The 20,925-nt window shown below is 44.2% G+C and overlaps 1 protein-coding gene across 1 annotated transcript; it reads right to left on the bottom strand.

Annotated features, from left to right (window-relative positions):
• Positions 1-1,724: 1,724 nt before the first annotated feature.
• On the bottom strand, positions 1,725-9,284 carry LOC139370557 (hepatitis A virus cellular receptor 1-like). The gene is made up of 6 exons (XM_071110128.1): positions 8,873-9,284; positions 5,951-6,262; positions 5,662-5,838; positions 3,081-3,238; positions 2,351-2,618; positions 1,725-1,981 (listed from the first exon to the last, which is right to left on the bottom strand). The coding sequence occupies exons 1-6, from the start codon at positions 8,910-8,912 to the stop codon at positions 1,725-1,727; spliced, it is 1,212 nt and encodes a 403-aa protein (XP_070966229.1). The 5' UTR covers positions 8,913-9,284.
• Between the last annotated feature and the right edge of the window lie 11,641 nt (positions 9,285-20,925).

A 20,925-nucleotide genomic window follows, 5' to 3' on the forward strand; every position in this document is an offset into this window, starting at 1 on the left:
AACCGTAAAATGTGAGATGAGCTGATGACTGCAGAACAAATATTCTGGATAATATAGGGAACCATGAACTATGCATTGATCAACACTGATATGCTCCAACATGAATCACACACATTGAAGAGACCAATAGCAGACCTTCTCTCCTCCAGTGAACCTGAAGGGAAGCCTGAATATAACAATGGAAGGGAAGCCACCTGTAAACTTCTGATTATAACAATGGAAGGGAAGCCACCTGTAAACTTCTGAATATAACAATGGAAGGGAATCCACCTGTAAACTTCTGAATATAACAATGGAAGGGAATCCACCTGGAAACTTCCGAATATAACAATGGAAGGGAATCCACCTGGAAACTTCCGAATATAACAATGGAAGGGAAGCCACCTGTAAAGGTTTTTATAACAATGGGGGTCGAGGCCCTAAAACATCAATAGATTACAGCAATAAAATGATGAAATAGGAGCCTGAAATAAGAAATATAAATGACTGTGGACTCCCTGACCTCCACTACAGAGAGGCTACAGTACGATCATAAAACAATCAGTAGAATGACGTGATCTGATGTGCAGAAGTATGAATAATTATATTCTCATAATGAAAATAAAGGAGGATGAAAACTAAAACTATCAGGCCAGGAAGGATAAAGTCAAGGTTTTTATAAAACATTTTCTCAAGATGACGGACGAACAGGTGGATACAGATGAGTTTCAAAGTCTCACCATTTCGGCGGCAGAGTGGAGGGAAGGTATCACACACTACACAAAACACACTACACACACACTGAGAAACACACACTACACACACAGACAAAACACACTGCACACACGCACACTGACAATCACACACTACACACACACACTGACAAACAAACACCACACACACACTGACAAACACACACACAATGACAAAACACATTACACTACACACACAGACAAACACACACTACACACACACACACACTGACACACACACACACTACACACACACTGACAAACACACACTACACACACACACACAAACACTCCACATTTACACTGATTTAAACATATATGTAAATCTCAAAGGTACAACTGACTATTATGGCATTACTGTCTTCATTATTAGAACAGACAAAATGAAGCCAATTTGCTGACAAACACATAGTTACACAAATATTTGCAAAAATGTTGCTTGACTTTCACAAAATCTGGAGATACAGATTTATTTTAAACCCAGGTGTTCATGTTTTACATATATTATATACAGTAAAACCACATGAGCTGTTTTAATACAATGTGTCAAGGAGGATTTGAAACAGGAAAGGGGTTGTTTTTTTAATGTCATTCCAAGATGGCGGCTCTGTGGTGACAACCCTTCATCTCTCTACAGGGAGCTTCCCTTCATCCCAGATGGCACCTTGTCCTCTATAGAGCACTGCCTTTATCCAGGGTCCATATGGGGGAAAGGTAATAGGGTGTCATTTGGGATGTATCCCTTGTATATATTCTATAGTACTACATTATTTTGGGTAGCTGAGCTGTAGAGTAGATGGCATCTTCTGGAGTATCTTTATAGGTGCACAGCAGGGTATCTTGTAGATTCTTCAGTATCTTTGGGTAGCTGGGCTGTAGAGTAGATGGCATCTTCTGGAGTGTCTTTAGAGGTGCACAGCAGGGTATCTTGTAGATTCTTCAGTATCTTTGGGTAGCTGGGCTGTAGAGTAGAGGGCATCTTCTGGAGTGTCTTTAGAGGTGCACAGCAGGGTATCTTGTAGATTCTACAGTATCTTTGGGTAGCTGTGCTGTACAGTAGAGGGCGTCTTCTGGAGTGTCTTTAGAGAGGTGTACAGCAGGGTATCTTGTAGATTCTACAGTATCTTTGGGTAGCTGGGCTGTAGAATAGATGAAATCATCCTGGGTTCCACTGGCTGTTGGAGGACTTGAAGAGACTCTAGAATCTGTAGGTAGATCCACATTGGAGTAGATGAGAGATGCTGGGTGATCTGCAGTAGAATATGGATTTATATCATCTTTGGGAAGTCACAGTAGAATAACATGGCAGGTTAGGATAATTAACGTGGGAGGTTAGTAGAAATAAAATAGCAGGTTAGGAAAATGTACATTGCCATTCAGGATAACTAACGTGGCAGGTTAGGAAAATCAGGTTAAGGTTAGGAAAAGAGTTAGGGTTAGCTAAAATGCTACAAGGAAGCAGCAAGCAGCCACTCAAGCAGACATTAAGTGGCCAACAAACTGCCCAATTAGCTGTTAGGTTTCCATAGACCCATTTATGTTGCTCCTCCCACTTATTTGTCAACGCCCACTTTCAAACACACTCCACCTATGCAGTTACACATGAATCTGTGGAATACCTGTGGCAGAGCTAGCAGGGTAGGTTGTAGAGGCTTGGCCAGCAGGGTAGGTTGTAGAGGCTTGGCCAGCAGGGTAGGTTGTAGAGGCTTGGTCAGTAGGGTAGGTTGTAGAGGCTTGGCCAGCAGTGTGGGTTGTAGAGGAATGACCAGCAGGGTGGGTTGTAGAGTTGGTAGGTGATTTGACAGTAGAGTAGACTACAGAGATGACCACAGGAAGTGTGTCTGTCTGTCTGTCTGCCTCTCTGATCTCCTCGTACACACAGTCAACCTGCATAGAGAACCAATGACAATTACTACATACATGGTCAATATGGAAAAGAGTGGAGCCAATGTGAGTCAAGGTTCAAACCAAAACATGTCAATGAAGAACTACATTGTTAATATGGCTGCATTTACACAGGCAGCCCTTTAATTGGCTAAATATCTCATCTGATTGGTCAAAAGACCAATAATTAAGATCAGAATTGGGCTGCCTGTGTAAATGCAGCCTATGAGTCTGAGAATCCATCATGTGTTGAAAGTGAGCTGTCTAATGAACAAGTGTTGTTTGTAGGAGGTTCTTCCTGTTGACAGATTGAGGAATGATAACAGACTACAGTAGAAACCCACTAGAGGCTGTGGACTCACACACTCAACCCTTAATGTTTAGTTTACCAACTCCCTGTCTATAACCTCTACACTAAGTTATCATGGACACACACACACACACACACACCCTTGTGTCTCTCACCTCTCCAGTAGGGTCAGGTTGTGTGTTGGAGGAGACTGGTGGTGGTGGTGGTGGTGGTGTTCTCCTGGTTCCTCTCCTCTGTCTGTAGAACAGGAGCAGGACCAGTCCTAACACTGTCACCATGACTACCAGACCAGCACTGGTCCACACCATCAGACCTGACCACAGACAGGAGGAGAGACTTTACAGAGTACTGTATATATCATAGATACCATCAGACCTGACCACAGACAGGTGGAGAGACGTTCCAGAGTTGAACAAAGCTGGTGAGTTTGCTAAAATTACCAGGTTTTTCAGAAATTACCAGATTTTGGCAAATCAGATGCTTTCCAGACTATAAACATCATAGATGGATAGATACAACTGTCATTTGGTCGGTTGGATGGTAGACTGGTGTATAGATCAGTCAATAAGATAAGGTAGGTTGGATGGTAGACTGGTGTATAGACAGACAGACAGACAGACAGACAGACAGACAGACAGACAGACAGACAGAGCAGTGAAAATAAAGGTGTGATAAAGGGAGAGACGTCACTATCTTGCTAGTTATGGGATGATAAATATAAAGGAAGAGACTTCACTATCTTGCTAGTTATGGGATGATAAATATAAAGGAAGAGACGTCACTATCTTGCTAGTTATGGGATGATAAATATAAAGGAAGAGACTTCACTATCTTGCTAGTTATGGGATGATAAATATAAAGGAAGAGACTTCACTATCTTGCTAGTTATGGGATGATAAATATAAAGGAAGAGACGTCACTATCTTGCTAGTTATGGGATGATAAATATAAAGGAAGAGACTTCACTATCTTGCTAGTTATGGGATGATAAATATAAAGGAAGAGACTTCACTATCTTGCTAGTTATGGGATGATAAATATAAAGGAAGAGACTTCACTATCTTGCTAGTTAGGATGATAAATATAAAGGAAGAGACGTCACTATCTTGCTAGTTATGGGATGATAAATATAACGGAAGAGACGTCACTATCTTGTTAGTTATGGGATGATAAATATAAAGGAAGAGACGTCACTATCTTGCTAGTTATGGGATGATAAATATAAAGGAAGAGACGTCACTATCTTGCTAGTTATGGGATGACAAATATATAGGAAGAGACTTCACTATCTTGTTAGTTATGGGATGATAAATATAAAGGAAGAGACTTAAAACCTCTACTGACTCCCCATCCCGCATGCGGGACGTAATCATCGCCTGACACTTATTATCCTAACGCAACGGACATAAATATCCCTAGAAAATATTCCTATTCATGAAAATCACAAGTGAAATATATTGGAACAGAGCTTAGCCTTTTGTTAATCACCCTGTCATCTCAGATTTTCAAAATATGCTTTACAGCCAAAGCTAGACAAGCATTTGTGTAAGTTTATCGATAGCCTAGCATAGCATTTTGTCCAGCTAGCAGCAGGTAACTTGGTCACGGAAATCAGAAAAGCAATCAAATTAAATCGTTTACCTTTGAGCTTCAGATGTTTTCACTCACGAGACTCCCAGTTAGATAGCAAATGTTCCTTTTTTCCAAAAATATTATTTTTGTAGGCGAAATAGCTCTGTTTGTTCTTCACGTTTGGCTGAGAAATCGCCCAGAAATTGCAGTCACGAAAACGGCGAAAAATATTCCAAATTAGCTCCATAATATCGACAGAAACATGGCAAACGTTGTTTATCATCAATCCTCAAGGTGTTTTTCAAATCTATTTATCTATTTGATAATATATCCATCGGGACAATTCGTTTCTCAGTAGGACCGATTGGAGTAATGGACGGCTATTCTTCAACATAAATGCGTAAAACTACGTCACAATGCTGTAGACACCTTGGGGAATACGTAGAAAGCGTAATCTGGTTGATAGCACATTCACAGCTCAATAGGGACTCATTGGAACCCAGAGCTTTCAAAATATGGGCCACTTCCGGATTGGATTTTTCTCAGGCTTTCGCCTGCAACATCAGTTCTATTATACTCACAGACAATATCTTTACAGTTTTGGAAACGTTAGAGTGTTTTCTATCCTAAGCTGTCAATTATATGCATATTCTAGCATCTTGTCCTGACAAAATATCCTGTTTAAAACGGGAACGTTTTTTTTCCAAAAATGAAAATACTCCCCCTAGAGTCGCAACTGCATTGCTTTGGGATGACAAATATAAAGGAAGAGACTGAGTAAGATAGTGATCAGAGTAACCATAGTAACCATGGTGTCAGCAGCTGCTTTCCACAAAACCTCAAGTGTTGCGTCACTTCCTGCATCCCCATGACAACATTAGTCCCTGCTACCACATAATAGAACACCATTATATTTTAGGCACCACTGAAATCAGTATACATGAAACTTCACAGCACTCTGTCCTGCAAGAGAGTATTCCTATTGAGGAGAATCTAGATGAGAGAGAGAGACAGAGACAGAGAGAGAAAAAAAAGAGAGAGAGACAGAGAGAGAGAAGACATGACATTTGTCCAATGCTTGAACAGAAACAATTGATTTTCAGCATTACAGTATTTCATATCACAACTTATTAGTTAATGTCTAAGATGAGAGATTCATCATACCAGCTCTTGATAGGCGACCACTGACGTGGTTTGGGAGGGTTGAGGAGGTGTTTGGGGATGTTGTAGAGAGGTCTGGGAGGGTTGTGGAGAGGTTAGAGGATGTTGTAGAGAGGTTTGGAAGGGTTGTGGAGACATGGCGTCGGGAGATGACAGTTGAGGTTGTAGAAGTGGGAGGAGCTGTGAGTCAATAGAAAGTACAGATAAACACCAATATTGAAACAACTTCATGTCAGGAAATAAGTCAGGAAGTGAATTACTAGATAACAATTCATCTGGAGTGTTATCTTACCATCTGTAACTGTGAGATTCACCTCTTGGAATGTGTCCTTTATAGTTCGTTCCACACCACACCAGTAGGTCCCTGAGTCTGACTTCATCAGGTTCTTGATGGTCACATAGAATACATCTCCCTTGTCTTCTATACTGTATCTACCTTGAGTTACAGTCTTGCTCCTCTTAGTTTCAACCAGAATGTCTCTACCAGAACATGTCCCCTTGCAGAAGTATTTGTTGTTGTTCCCTGCCAACGTGAATGAGCAGCCCATAGTGACATGTCCTCCTACCACTTCCTTAGTGACAGCTGACTCCACAACACACAAAGCTGTCAAACAGAAACACACAGTACAGTCACAACTGATGACCTGTGAGATAAACTTTAACCCTGCTCAAATCTAACTTTAACCCTGCTCAAATCTAACATTAACCCTGCTCAAATCTAACTTTAACCCTGCTCAAATCTAACTTTAACCCTGCTCAAATCTAACTTTAACCCTGCTCAAATCTAACATTAACCCTGCTCAAATCTAACATTAACCCTGCTAAAATCTAACTTTAACCCTGCTCAAATCTAACATTAACCCTGCTCAAATCTAACTTTAACCCTGCTCAAATCTAACTTTACCCCTGCTCAAATCCTACTTTAACCCTGGATCAATCTTACCTTAACCCTGGATAAATCTTATTTTAACCCTGGATAAATCCTACTTTAACCCTGGATCAATCTTACTTTAACCCTGGATAAATCTTATTTTAACCCTGGATTAATCCTACTTTAACCCTGGATCAATCTTACTTTAACCCTGGATAAATCTTATTTTAACCCTGGATAAATCCTACTTTAACCCTGGATCAATCTTACTTTAACCCTGGATAAATCTTACTTTAACCCTGGATAAATCCTATTTTAACCCTGGATAAATCTTATTTTAACCCTGGATAAATCTTATTTTAACCCTGGATAAATCCTACTTTAACCCTGGATAAATCTTACTTTAACCCTGGATAAATCTTATTTTAACCCTGGATAAATCCTACTTTAACCCTGGATCAATCTTACTTTAACCCTGGATAAATCTTATTTTAACCCTGGATAAATCCTACTTTAACCCTGGATCAATCTTACTTTAACCCTGGATAAATCTTACTTTAACCCTGGATAAATCCTATTTTAACCCTGGATAAATCTTATTTTAACCCTGGATACATCTTATTTTAACCATGGATAAATCTTATTTTAACCCTGGATAAATCCTACTTTAACCCTGGATCAATCTTACTTTAACCCTGGATAAATCTTATTTTAACCCTGGATAAATCCTACTTTAACCCTGAATCAATCTTACTTTAACCCTGGATAAATCTTATTTTAACCCTGGATAAATCCTACTTTAACCCTGGATCAATCTTACTTTAACCCTGGATAAATCTTACTTTAACCCTGGATAAATCCTATTTTAACCCTAGATAAATCTTATTTTAACCCTGGATACATCTTATTTTAACCCTGGATAAATCTTACTTTAACCCTGGATAAATCTTATTTTAACCCTGGATAAATCCTACTTTAACCCTGAATCAATCTTACTTTAACCCTGGATAAATCTTATTTTAACCCTGGATAAATCCTACTTTAACCCTGGATCAATCTTACTTTAACCCTGGATAAATCTTACTTTAACCCTGGATAAATCCTATTTTAACCCTAGATAAATCTTATTTTAACCCTGGATACATCTTATTTTAACCCTGGATCAATCTTACTTTAACCCTGGATAAATCTTATTTTAACCCTGGATAAATCCTACTTTAACCATGAATCAATCTTACTTTAACCCTGGATACATCTTACTTTAACCCTGGATAAATCCTATTTTAACCCTGGATAAATCTTATTTTAACCCTGGATAAATCTTATTTTAACCCTGGATAAATCTTATTTTAACCATGGATAAATCTTATTTTAACCCTGGATAAATCTTATTTTAACCCTGGATAAATCTTATTTTAACCCTGGATAAATCCTACTTTAACCCTGGATGAATCTTATTTTAACCCTGGACAAATCTTATTTTAACCCTAGATAAATCTTATTTTAACCCTGGATAAATCTTACTTTAACCCTGGATAAATCTAACTTTAACCCTGGATAAATCTTACTTTAACCCTGGATAAATCCTACTTTAACCCTGGATAAATCTTATTTTAACCCTGGATAAACACAGGTAATAGACCAACATGTCAAATCATAGTCTATATGTCACATGCACCGAATACAACAGGTGTAGAACTTACAGTGAAATGCTGAATACAACAGGTGTAGTAGACCTTACAGTGAGATGCTGAATACAACAGGTGTAGAACTTAGTGAAATGCTGAATACAACAGGTGTAGAACTTACAGTGAAATGCTGAATACAACAGGTGTAGTAGACCTTACAGTGAGATGCTGAATACAACAGGTGTAGTAGACCTTACAGTGAAATGCTGAATACAACAGCTGTAGTAGACCTTACAGTGAAATACTGAATACAACAGGTGTAGTAGACCTTACAGTGAGATGCTGAATACAACAGGTGTAGTAGACCTTACAGTGAGATGCTGAATACAACAGGTGTAGTAGACCTTACAGTGAGATGCTGAATACAACAGGTGTAGTAGACCTTACAGTGAGATGCTGAATACAACAGGTGTAGTAGACCTTACAGTGAGATGCTGAATACAACAGGTGTAGTAGACCTTACAGTGAAATGCTGAATACAACAGGTGTAGTAGACCTTACAGTGAGATGCTGAATACAACAGCTGTAGTAGACCTTACAGTAAAATGCTTACTTACAGGCTCTAACCAATAGTGAAAAATAACAGTAGCGAGGCTACATACAGACAGACAGACAGACAGACAGACAGACAGACAGACAGACAGACAGAACTCACCTGAGAGGAGACAGCAGGAGACAACATGGAGTATCTTCATTCTGGACAATTACTCCTCAGTTACTATACTGTTAAAGTTACTTTACTACCACAGTTACTATACTGTTAAAGTTACTTTACTATCCCAGTTACTATACTGTTAAAGTTACTTTACTATCCCAGTTACTATACTGTTAAAGTTACTTTACTAACAGTTACTATACTGTTAAAGTTACTTTACTATCCCAGTTACTATACTGTTAAAGTTACTTTACTACCACAGTTACTATACTGTTAAAGTTACTTTACTACCACAGTTACTATACTGTTAAAGTTACTTTACTACCACAGTTACTATACTGTTACAGTTATTTTACTATACTACCTGCTAGCCCAGTTCCACAACAGAGTCTCTGTCAGCTACACACTTGACAGCAGGGTGTTTCTGAAACGCTCTGTCTTCCTTAATTGAAAGCTCCTCCCTCATCTGACACCCCACCCCTCTCCTCTGTCTCTCTCTCTCTTTATCTCTGTAACGGCTTTCTTCTATCTCCTCTTCTGATGAAGAGGTAGAACAAGGATCGGACCAAAATGCAGCGTGTAGATTGCGATCCATGTTTTAATGAACAAATGTAAAACACGAATCAATACAAATACTACAAAATAAAGAACGTAATGAACGTAACGAAAACCTAAACAGCCTATCTGGTGAAAACACATAGACAGGAACAATCACCCACAAACACACAGTGAAACCCAGGCTACCTAAATATGGTTCCCAATCAGAGACAATGACGAACACCTGCCTCTGACTGAGAACCATATCAGGCTGAACATAGAAATAGACAAACAAGACATGAAACATAGAATACCCACTCAGATCACACCCTGACCAATCAAAACATAGAAAATACAAAGTAAACTATGGTCAGGGCGTGACAGTACCCCCCCCCCCCAAGGTGCGGACTCCGGCCGCAAAACCTGAACCTATAGGGGAGGGTCTGGGTGGGCATCTGTCCGCGGTGGCGGCTCTGGCGCTGGACGTGGACCCCACTCCATGACAGTTTTAATCCCCCTCCTAAACGTCCCTAAATAGGTTACCCACCACAATGATAACATGGGACAGAGGGACAGCTCGGGACAGAGGTAACTCGGGACAGATAGGTAGCTCAGCACTGAGAGGAAGCTCAGCACTGAGAAGAAGCTCAGCACTGAGAGGAAGCCCAGCACTGAGAGGAAGCCCAGCACTGAGAGGAAGCCCAGGCAGGTAGTAGAAACTACCAGAACCTGGCTGGCTGGCGGTTTCAGCAGATCCTGGTCGACTAGCAGATCTGGGAGAATCTGGTCGACTAGCAGATCTGGGAGAATCTGGTCGACTGGCAGATCTGGGAGAATCTGGACGACTGGCAGATCTGAGAGAGTCTGGACGACTGGCAGATCTGGAAGAGTCTGGACGACTGGCAGATCTGGAAGAGTCTGGTCGACTGGCAGATCTGGAAGAGTCTGGTCGACTGGCAGATCTGGAAGAGTCTGGTCGACTGGCAGATCTGGAAGAGTCTGGTCGACTGGCAGATCTGGAAGAGTCTGGTCGACTGGCAGATCTGGAAGAGTCTGGACGACTGGCAGATCTGGAAGAGTCTGGACGACTGGCAGATCTGGAAGAGTCTGGACGACTGGCAGATCTGGAAGAGTCTGGACGACTGGCAGATCTGGAAGAGTCTGGACGACTGGCAGATCTGGAAGAGTCTGGACGACTGGCAGATCTGGAAGAGTCTGGACGACTGGCAGATCTGGAAGAGTCTGGACGACTGGCAGATCTGGAAGAGTCTGGACGACTGGCAGATCTGGAAGAGTCTGGTCGACTGGCAGCTCTGTCTGCTCCATGCTGACTGGCTGCTCCATGCTGACTGGCAGCTCTGGCTGCTCCATGCTGACTGGCAGCTCTGGCTGCTCCATGCTGACTGGCAGCTCTGGCTGCTCCATGCTGACTGGCTGCTCTGGCTGCTCCATGCTGACTGGCTGCTCTGGCTGCTCCATGCTGACTGGCTGCTCCATGCTGACTGGCTGCTCCATGCTGACTGGCGGCCCTGGCTGCTCCATGCTGACTGGCGGCCCTGGCTGCTCCATGCTGACTGGCGGCCCTGGCTGCTCCATGCTGACTGGCGGCCCTGGCTGCTCCATGCTGACTGGCGGCCCTGGCGGCTCCTTGCAGACTGGCAGCTCTGGCGGCTCCTTGCAGACTGGCAGCTCTGGCGGCTCCTTGCAGACTGGCAGCTTTGGCGGCATCCTGCAGACAGGCAGCTCTGGCGGCTCCTTGCAGACTGGCAGCTCCATGCAGACTGGCAGCTCTATGCAGACTGGCAGCTCCATGCAGACTGGCAGCTCCTTGCAGACTGGCAGCTCCTTGCTAACTGGCAGCTCTAAGCTAACTGGCAGCTCTATGCTAACTGGCAGCTCTATGCTAACTGGCAGCTCTATGCTAACTGGCAGTTCTGAACAGGCGGGAGACTCCGGCAGCGCTGTAGAGGCGGAAAGCTCTGACAGCGCTAAACAGGCGGGAGACTCCGACAGCGCTGGAGAGGAGGAGGGCTCCGACAGCGCTGGACAGGCGAGGCGCACTGTAGGCCTGATGCGTGGTACTGGCACTGGTGGTACTGGGCCAAGGACACGCACAGGAAGCCTGGTGCGGGGAGCTGCTACCGGAGGGCTGGGGTGTGGAGGTGGTACTGGAAAAACCGGACCGTGCAGGCGCACTGGAGCTCTTGAGCACCGAGCCTGCCCAACCTTACCTGGTTGAATGCTCACGGTCGCCCTGCCAGTGCGGCGAGGTGGAATAGCCCGCACTGGGCTATGCAGGCGAACCGGAGACACCGAGCGCAAGGCTGGTGCCATGTAAGCCGGCCCAAGGAGACGCACTGGGGACCAGCTGCGTAGAGCCGGCTTCATGGCATTAGGCTCGACGCTCAATCTAGCCCGGCAGACACGCGGAGCTGGAATATACCGCACCGGGCTATGCACCCGCACTGGAGACACCGTGCGCACCACTGCATAACACGGTGCCTGTCCGGTCTCTCTAGCCCCCCGGTAAGCACAGGGAGTCTGCTCAGGTCTCCTACCTGGCATAGCCATACTCCCTGTTAGCCCCCCCCCAAGAAATTTTTGGGGCTGCCTCTCAGGCTTCCATCCGCGTCGCCGTGCTGCCTTCTCATACCAGCGCCTCTCTGCTTTCACCGCCTCCATTCTACGGTAACCTTCCTCGCACTGCTCCAGCGAATCCCAGGCGGGCTCCGGCACTCTCCCTGGGTCGGCCGCCCACCTGTCGATCTCCTCCCAAGTAGTATACTCCATACTGTACTCCTCCTTGGGCTGTTCCTGTTGTTTCTTCTCCCGCTGCACCTTAGTGCGGCTACACTCCCCTGGTTTAGCCCAGGGTCCTCTCCCGTCGAGGATTTCCTCCCATGTCCAGAAATCCTTATTGCGCTTCTCCTCGCGCTGCTCCTGCCTGTTGACACGCTGCTTGGTCCGTTGGGGGTGGGTGATTCTGTAACGGCTTTCTTCTATCTCCTCTTCTGATGAAGAGGTAGAACAAGGATCGGACCAAAATGCAGCGTGTAGATTGCGATCCATGTTTTAATGAACAAATGTAAAACACGAATCAATACAAATACTACAAAATAAAGAACGTAATGAACGTAACGAAAACCTAAACAGCCTATCTGGTGAAAACACATAGACAGGAACAATCACCCACAAACACACAGTGAAACCCAGGCTACCTAAATATGGTTCCCAATCAGAGACAATGACGAACACCTGCCTCTGACTGAGAACCATATCAGGCTGAACATAGAAATAGACAAACAAGACATGAAACATAGAATACCCACTCAGATCACACCCTGACCAATCAAAACATAGAAAATACAAAGTAAACTATGGTCAGGGCGTGACAATCTCTCTCTTTATCTCTCTCTCTCTCTGTCTTTAAATCAAATTAAATTCAAAGGGTTTATTGGCTTGGGAAACATGCTTATATTGTAACAGCAGAGATACTGTCTGTCTGTCTGTCTGTCTGTCTGTCTGTCTCTCTCGCTCTCTCTCTCTAAGGGCTTTATTGGCATGGGAAACATGCTTACATTGCCAAAGCAGAGAGTCTGTCTGTCTGTCTGTCTGTCTGTCTGTCTCTCTCGCTCTCTCTCTCTCTCTCTCTCTCTCTAAGGGCTTTATTGGCATGGGAAACATGCTTACATTGTAACAGCAGAAATACTGTCTGTCTATCTGTCTGTCTGTCTGTCTGTCTCTCTCGCTCTCTCGCTCTCTCTCTCTCTAAGGGCTTTATTGGCATGGGAAACATGCTTACATTGCCAAAGCAGAGAGTCTGTCTGTCTGTCTGTCTGTCTGTCTGTCTCTCTCTCTCTCTCAATTCAATTCAATTCAATTCAAGGGCTTTATTGGCATGGGAAACATGTGTTAACATTGCCAAAGCAAGTGAGGTAGACAACATACAAAGTGAATATATGAAGTGAAAAACAACAAAAATTAACAGTAAACATTACACATACAGAGGTTTCAAAACAGTAAAGACATTACAAATGTCATATTATATATATATATACAGTGTTTTAACAATGTACAAATGGTTAAAGGACACAAGATAAAATAAATAAGCATAAATATGGGTTGTATTTACAATGGTGTGTGTTCTTCACTGGTTGCCCTTTTCTCGTGGCAACAGGTCACAAATCTTGCTGCTGTGATGGCACACTGTGGAATTTCACCCAGTAGATATGGGAGTTTTTCAAATTTGGATTTGTTTTCGAATTCTTTGTGGATCTGTGTAATCTGAGGGAAATATGTCTCTCTAATATGGTCATACATTGGGCAGGAGGTTAGGAAGTGCAGCTCAGTTTCCACCTCATTTTGTGGGCAGTGAGCACATAGCCTGTCTTCTCTTGTGAGCCATGTCTGCCTACGGCGGCCTTTCTCAATAGCAAGGCTATGCTCACTGAGTCTGTACATAGTCAAAGCTTTCCTTAATTTTGGGTCAGTCACAGTGGTCAGGTATTCTGCCGCTGTGTACTCTCTGTTTAGGGCCAAATAGCATTCTAGTTTGCTCTGTTTTTTTGTTAATTCTTTCCAATGTGTCAAGTAATTATCTTTTTGTTTTCTCATGATTTGGTTGGGTCTAATTGTGTTGTTGGTCCTGGGGCTCTTTAGGGTGTGTTTGTGTTTGTGAACAGAGCCCCAGGACCAGCTTGCTTAGGGGACTCTTCTCCAGGTTCATCTCTCTGTAGGTGATGGCTTTGTTATGGAAGGTTTGTGAATCACTTCCTTTTAGGTGGTTGTAGAATTTAACGGCTCTTTTCTGGATTTTGATAATTAGTGGGTATCGGCCTAATTCTGCTCTGCATGCATTATTTGGTGTCCTACATTGTACACGGAGGATATTTTTGCAGAATTCTGCGTGCAGAGTCTCAATTTGGTGTTTGTCCCATTTTGTGAAGTCTTGGTTGGTGAGCGGATCGCAGACCTCACAACCATAAAGGGCAATGGGCTCTATGACTGATTATCTCTCTCTCTCTCTCTCTCTCTCTCTCTCTCCAATTTAAGGGCTTTATTGGCATAGGAAACATATGTTAACATTGCCCAAGCAAGTGAAGTAGATAATAAACAAAAGTTAAATAAACAATCAAATTAAGTCTCTCTTTCTTTCTCTCTGCATGTTGAGTATAGTAATGGTGGTGTAGGGGGTGGGTATCTTACACATCCTGATAATTTCTCTGTAGTGACCTCAGTGTCTCCAGGTCTATACTATATGTGCTGCAGAGTGAAACTGGTTCAAACCGGCCTGAGGTTAGACTTCTAAACCACCAGAGAACTCAGCTATCTGTGGTGACTGAAGTGTTGAAACTGTCAACTTCTCTGTTCTGAAGTTACCATGTTTGTTTCAGCAGAGGAGGAACACAATGTTGAGATGATGACAATATAGTTAAAGTATACATCAATATATTTTATAACTTTTTTCTGACATTTAATTGATCCAAATACAGTCTTTGTAAGTTATAAACTCAACAGATGAGTTTCTGAACAGAAGAAACATCCCTCCTCTACAACCCAACTCCCCCTTAATGAATGACGTCATCACTTAACAGACAAGCTACTGAGATCTCAGTAAACCAACAGAACGACCTCCACATCGCCCCCTACAGAATGTTATCAGTACTGATGAATAAATCTACTATAATCTCCACCACCAGTCGTCTCTCTATTGATCCTGGGGGACGAGGTTACAGTCTAATAAACTACATGTTTCAACTCGGTCAATTCAGGAAGTGAAGTGACATTCCATTCATGGGTTGAAAAGTCCACATGGAAAATGATGGTCATCAAGGATAAATTGAATTGCAATTCATTGTCTGTGTTGAAATGGAATTGAATTAAACAATTGTTTGTTTCAGCAGAGGAGGAACACATTGTTGAGATGATGACAATATAGTTTAAGTGTGTCACGGCTGTTGAAAGAACTGGACCAAGGTGCAGCGTGGTCAGCGTACATATTCCTGTTTATTTAGGATGACGCCGACAAAAACAATAAACAATACAAAAACAACCGTGAAGCTTAAGGCAATAGTGCCAACAAACAAAGACAACTTCCCACACAGAAAGGAGGGGAAAAGGGCTACCTAAGTATGGTTCCCAATCAGAGACAACGATAGACAGCTGTCCCTGGTTGAGAACCACACCTGGTCAAAATATAGAAACCCAAAATCATAGAAAACGAAACCTAGAATGCACTTCCCAAATCACACCTTGACCAAACCAAATAGAGACATTAAAAGGCTCTCTACGTGACAAAGTACACATCAATATATTGTATTACATTGATCCATGTGTTTACAGTGATTGAGAAAGGATGGTGCAGAATTGATTTCCAAAAGTAGAAATGGTTACAAAGAATAACATTTTACTAACACTCTCCTGTCTCTGTGTCAATGTAATGGTGTCACCATTTCAGTTTGGGTCTGTTGTGTTGAGGGTTTGGGAGGTGGAGTCTTGGGTTGTTGTGTTGAGGGTTTGGTAGGTGGAGTCTTGGGTTGCTGTGTTGAGGGTTTGGTAGGTTGGGTCTTGGGTTGTTGTATTGAGGGTTTGGGAGGTGGAGTCTTGGGTTGTTGTGTTGGGGGTTTGGTAGGTGGAGTTTTTGGTTGTTGTGTTGAGGGTTTGGTAGGTGGAGTCTTGGGTTGTTTTGTAGGTGGAGTCTTGGGTTGTTGCATTGAGGGTTTGGTAGGTAGAGTCTTGCATTGCTGTGTTGAGGGTTTGGTAGGTGGAGTCTTGGGTTGTTGTGTTGAGGGTTTGGTAGGTGGAGTCTTGGGTTGCTGTGTTGAGGGTTTGGTAGGAGGAGTCTTGGGTTGTTGTGTTGAGGGTTTGGTAGGTGGAGTCTTGGGTTGTTGTGTTGGGGGTTTGGTATGTGGTGTCTTGTGTTGCTGTGTTGAGGGTTTGGTAGGTGGAGTCTTGGGTTGTTGTGTTGAGGGATTGGTAGGTGGGGTCTTGGGTTGTTGTATTGAGGGTTTGGGAGGTGGAGTCTTGGGTTGTTGTGTTGGGCGGTTGGTATGTGGAGTCTTGTGTTGCTGTGTTGAGGGATTGGTAGGTGGGGTCTTGGGTTGTTGTATTGAGGGTTTGGGAGGTGGAGTCTTGGGTTGTTGTGTTGGGCGGTTGGTATGTGGAGTCTTGTGTTGCTGTGTTGGGGGTTTGGTAGGTGGAGTCTTGGGTTGTTGTATTGAGGATTTGGGAGGTGGAGTCTTGGGTTGTTGTGTTGAGGGTTTGGTAGGTTGAGTCTTGGGTTGGTTTGTTGAATGTTTGGTTGGTGGAGTCTTGCGTTGCTATTTTGGGGGTTTGGTATGTGGTGTCTTGGGTTGTTGTGTTGAGGGTTTGGTAGGGGGAGTCTTGGGTTGTTGTATTGAGGGTTTGGTAGTTGGATTCTTAGGTTGTTGTGTTGAGGGTTTGGTAGGTGGTGTCTTTGGTTGTTTTGTAGATGGAGTCTTGGGTTGTTGTATTGAGGGTTTGGTAGGTAGAGTCTTGGGTTGCTGTGTTGAGGGTTTTTTAGGTGGAGTCTTGGGTTGTTGTGTTGGGGGTTTGGTAGGTGGAGTCTTGGGCTGTTGTATTGAGGGTTTGGTAGGTGGAGTCTTTGGTTGTTGTGTTGAGGGTTTGGTAGGTAGAGTCTTGGGTTGTTGTGTTAAATGTTTGGTTGGTGGAGTCTTGGGTTGTTGTGTCGAGGGTTTGGTAGGTGGAGTCTTTGGTTGTTGTGTTGAGGGTTTGGTAGGTGGAGTCTTGGGTTGTTGTGCTGGGGGTTTGGTATGGGGAGTCTTGGGTTGTTGTATTGAGGGTTTGGTAGGTAGAGTCTTGGGTTGCTGTGTTGAGGGTTTGGTAGGTGGAGTCTTGGGTTGTTGTGTTGAGGGTTTGGTAGGTGTAGTCTTAGGCTGTTGTATTGAGGGTTTGGTAGGTGGAGTCTTTGGTTGTTGTGTTGAGGGTTTGGTAGGTGGAGTCTTGGGTTGTTTTGTAGCTGGAGTCTTGGGTTGTTGCATTGAGGGTTTGGTAGGTGGAGTCTTGGGTTGTTGTGTTGAGGGATTGTTAGGTGGAGTCTTGGGTTGTTGTGTTGGGGGTTTGGTAGTTTGAGTCTTGGGTTGTTGTGTTGAATGTTTGGTTGGTGGAGTCTTTGGTTCTTGTGTCGAGGGTTTGGTAGGTGGAGTCTTGGGTTGTTGTGTTGGGGGTTTGGTATGTGGTGTCTTGTGTTGCTGTGTTGAGGGTTTGGTAGGTGGAGTCTTGGGTTGTTGTGTTGAGGGTTTGGTAGGTGGGGTCTTGGGTTGTTGTATTGAGGGTTTGGGAGAGGTGGAGTGTTGGGTTGTTGTGTTGGGGGTTTGGTATGTGGAGTCTTGTGTTGTTGTGTAGAGGGTTTGGTAGGGGGAGTCTTGGGTTGTTGTATTGAGGATTTGGTAGGTGGAGTCTTCGGTTGTTGTGTTGAGGGTTTGGTAGGTGGTGTCTTTGGTTGTTTTGTAGGTGGAGTCTTGGGTTGCTGTGTTGAGGGTTTGGTAGGTGGAGTCTTGGGTTGTTGTGTTGAGGTTTTGGTAGGTGGAGTCTTGGGTTGTTGTGTTGAGGGTTTGGTAGGTAGCGTCTTGGGTTGTTGTGTTGAGGGTTTGGTAGTTTGAGTCTTGGGTTGTTGTGTTGAATGTTTAGTTGGTGGAGTCTTGGTTTGTTGTGTCGAGGGTTTGGTAGGTGGAGTCTTTGGTTGTTGTGTTGAGGGTTTGGTAGGTGGAGTCTTGGGTTGTTGTGTTGAGGGTTTGGCAGGTGGAGTCTTGGGTTGTTTTGTAGGTGGAGTCTTGGGTTGTTATATTGACGGTTTGGTAGGTGGAGTCTTGGGTTGTTGTGTTGAGGGTTTGGTAGGTGGAGTCTTGGGTTGTTGTGTCGAGGGTTTGGTAGGTGGAGTCTTGGGTTGTTGTGTTGAGGGTTTGGTAGGTGGAGTCTTGGGTTGTTGTGTCGAGGGTTTGGTAGGTGGAGTCTTGGGTTGTTGTGTTGAGGGTTTGGTAGGGGGAGTCTTGGGTTGTTGTATTGAGGGTTTGGTAGGTGGAGTCTTGGGTTGTTGTGTTGAGGGTTTGGTAGGTGGTGTCTTGGGTAGTTTTGTAGGTGTAGTCTTGGGTTGTTGTATTATGGATTTGGTAGGTGGAGTCTTGGGTTGTTGTGTTGAGGGTTTGGTAGGGGGAGTCTTGGGTTGTTGTATTGAGTGTTTGGTAGGTGGAGTCTTGGGTTGTTGTGTTGAGGGTTTGGTAGGTGGAGTCTTGGGTTGCTGTGTTGACGGTTTGGTAGGTGAAGACTTGGGTTGTTGTGTTGAGGGTTTGGTAGGTGGGGTCTTGGGATGCTATGTTGAGGGTTTGGTAGGTGGAGTCTTGGGGTGTTGTGTTGAGGGTTTGGTAGGTGGAGTCTTGGGTTGTTGTGTCGAGGGTTTGTAGGTGGAGTCTTTGGTTGTTTCGTTGAGGGTTTGATAGGTGGAGTCTTGGGTTGTTGTGTTGAGGGTTTGGGAGGTGGAGTCTTGGGTTGCTGTGTTGAGGGTTTGGTAGGAGGAGTCTTGGGTTGTTGTGTTGAGGGTTTGGTAGGTGGAGTCTTGGGTTGTTGTCTTGGGGGTTTGGTATGTGGTGTCTTGTGTTGCTGTGTTGAGGGTTTGGTAGGTGGAGTCTTGGGTTGTTGTGTTGAGGGATTGGTAGGTGGGGTCTTGGGTTGTTGTATTGAGGGTTTGGGAGGTGGAGTCTTGGGTTGTTTTGTAGGTGGAGTCTTGGGTTGTTGCATTGAGGGTTTGGTAGGTGTAGTCTTGGGTTGTTGTGTTGAGGGTTTGGTAGGTTGAGTCTTTGGTTTGTGTGTTGAGGGTTTGGTAGGTGGAGTCTTGGGTTGTGTGTTGAGGGTTTGGTAGGTGGAGTCTTGGGTTGTTGTGTTGGGGGTTTGGTATGGGGAGCCTTGGGTTGTTGTATTGAGGGTTTGTAGGTGGAGTCTTAAGTGGTTGTGTTGAGGGTTTGGTAGGTGGTGTCTTGGGTTGTTGTGTTGAGGGTTCGGTAGGTGGGGTCTTGGGTTGTTGTGTTGAGGGTTTGGTAGGTAGAGTCTTGGGTTGTTGTGTTGAGGGTTTGGGAGGTGGAGTCTTGGGTTGTTGTGTTGAGGGTTTGGTAGGTTGAGTCTTGGGTTGGTTTGTTGAATGTTTGGTTGGTGGAGTCTTGGGTTGCTGTGTTGGGGGTTTGGTATGTGGTGTCTTGTGTTGCTGTGTTGAGGGTTTGGTAGGTGTAGTCTTGGGTTGTTGTGTTGAGGGTTTGGTAGGTGGGGTCTTGGGTTGTTGTATTGAGGGTTTGGGAGGTGGAGTCTTGGGTTGTTGTGTTGGGGGGTTGGTATGTGGAGTCTTGTGTTGCTGTGTTGAGGGTTTGGTAGGTGGAGTCTTGGGTTGTTGTATTGAGGATTTGGGAGGTGGAGTCTTGGGTTGTTGTATTGAGGATTTGGTAGGTGGAGTCTTCGGTTGTTGTGTTGAGGGTTTGGTAGGTGGTGTCTTTGGTTGTTTTGTAGTTGGAGTCTTGGGTTGCTGTGTTGAGGGTTTGGTAGGTGGAGTCTTGGGTTGTTGTGTTGAGGGTTTGGTAGGTGGAGTCTTGGGTTGTTGTGTTGAGGGTTTGGTAGGTAGCGTCTTGGGTTGTTGTGTTGAGTGTTTGGTAGTTTGAGTCTTGGGTTGTTGTGTTGAATGTTTAGTTGGTGGAGTCTTGGTTTGTTGTGTCGAGGGTTTGGTAGGTGGAGTCTTTGGTTGTTGTGTTGAGGGTTTGGTAGGTGGAGTCTTGGGTTGTTGTGTTGAGGGTTTGGCAGGTGGAGTCTTGGGTTGTTTTGTAGGTGGAGTCTTGGGTTGTTATATTGACGGTTTGGTAGGTGTAGTCTTGGGTTGTTGTGTTGAGGGTTTGGTAGGTGGAGTCTTGGGTTGTTGTGTCGAGGGTTTGGTAGGTGGAGTCTTGGGTTGTTGTGTTGAGGGTTTGGTAGGGGGAGTCTTGGGTTGTTGTATTGAGGGTTTGGTAGGTGGAGTCTTGGGTTGTTGTGTTGAGGGTTTGGTAGGTGGTGTCTTGGGTAGTTTTGTAGGTGTAGTCTTGGGTTGTTGTATTATGGATTTGGTAGGTGGAGTCTTGGGTTGTTGTGTTGAGGGTTTGGTAGGGGGAGTCTTTGGTTGTTGTATTGAGTGTTTGGTAGGTGGAGTCTTGGGTTGTTGTGTTGAGGGTTTGGTAGGTGGAGTCTTGGGTTGCTGTGTTGACGGTTTGGTAGGTGAAGACTTGGGTTGTTGTGTTGAGGGTTTGGTAGGTGGGGTCTTGGGATGCTATGTTGAGGGTTTGGTAGGTGGAGTCTTGGGTTGTTGTGTCGAGGGTTTGGTATGGGGAGCCTTGGGTTGTTGTATTGAGGGTTTGTAGGTGGAGTCTTAAGTGGTTGTATTGAGGGTTTGGTAGGTGGTGTCTTGGGTTGTTGTGTTGAGGGTTCGGTAGGTGGGGTCTTTGGTTCTTGTGTCGAGGGTTTGGTAGGTG

Source organism: Oncorhynchus clarkii, chromosome 17 (assembly GCF_045791955.1).
Source record: "Oncorhynchus clarkii lewisi isolate Uvic-CL-2024 chromosome 17, UVic_Ocla_1.0, whole genome shotgun sequence".
In the NCBI taxonomy this organism is placed as follows: Eukaryota; Metazoa; Chordata; class Actinopteri; order Salmoniformes; family Salmonidae; genus Oncorhynchus; species Oncorhynchus clarkii.

Coding starts and splice junctions, on each gene's coding strand:
- LOC139370557 (XM_071110128.1), bottom strand. CDS start 8,912: ATGAAGATACTCCATGTTGTCTCCTGCTGTCTCCTCTCAG. Junction 5,839..5,950: donor GAATCTCACAGTTACAGATG/GTAAGATAACAC, acceptor ATTGACTCACAG/CTCCTCCCACTTCTACAACC. Junction 2,619..3,080: donor AACCTGACCCTACTGGAGAG/GTGAGAGACACA, acceptor TTCTCTATGCAG/GTTGACTGTGTGTACGAGGA.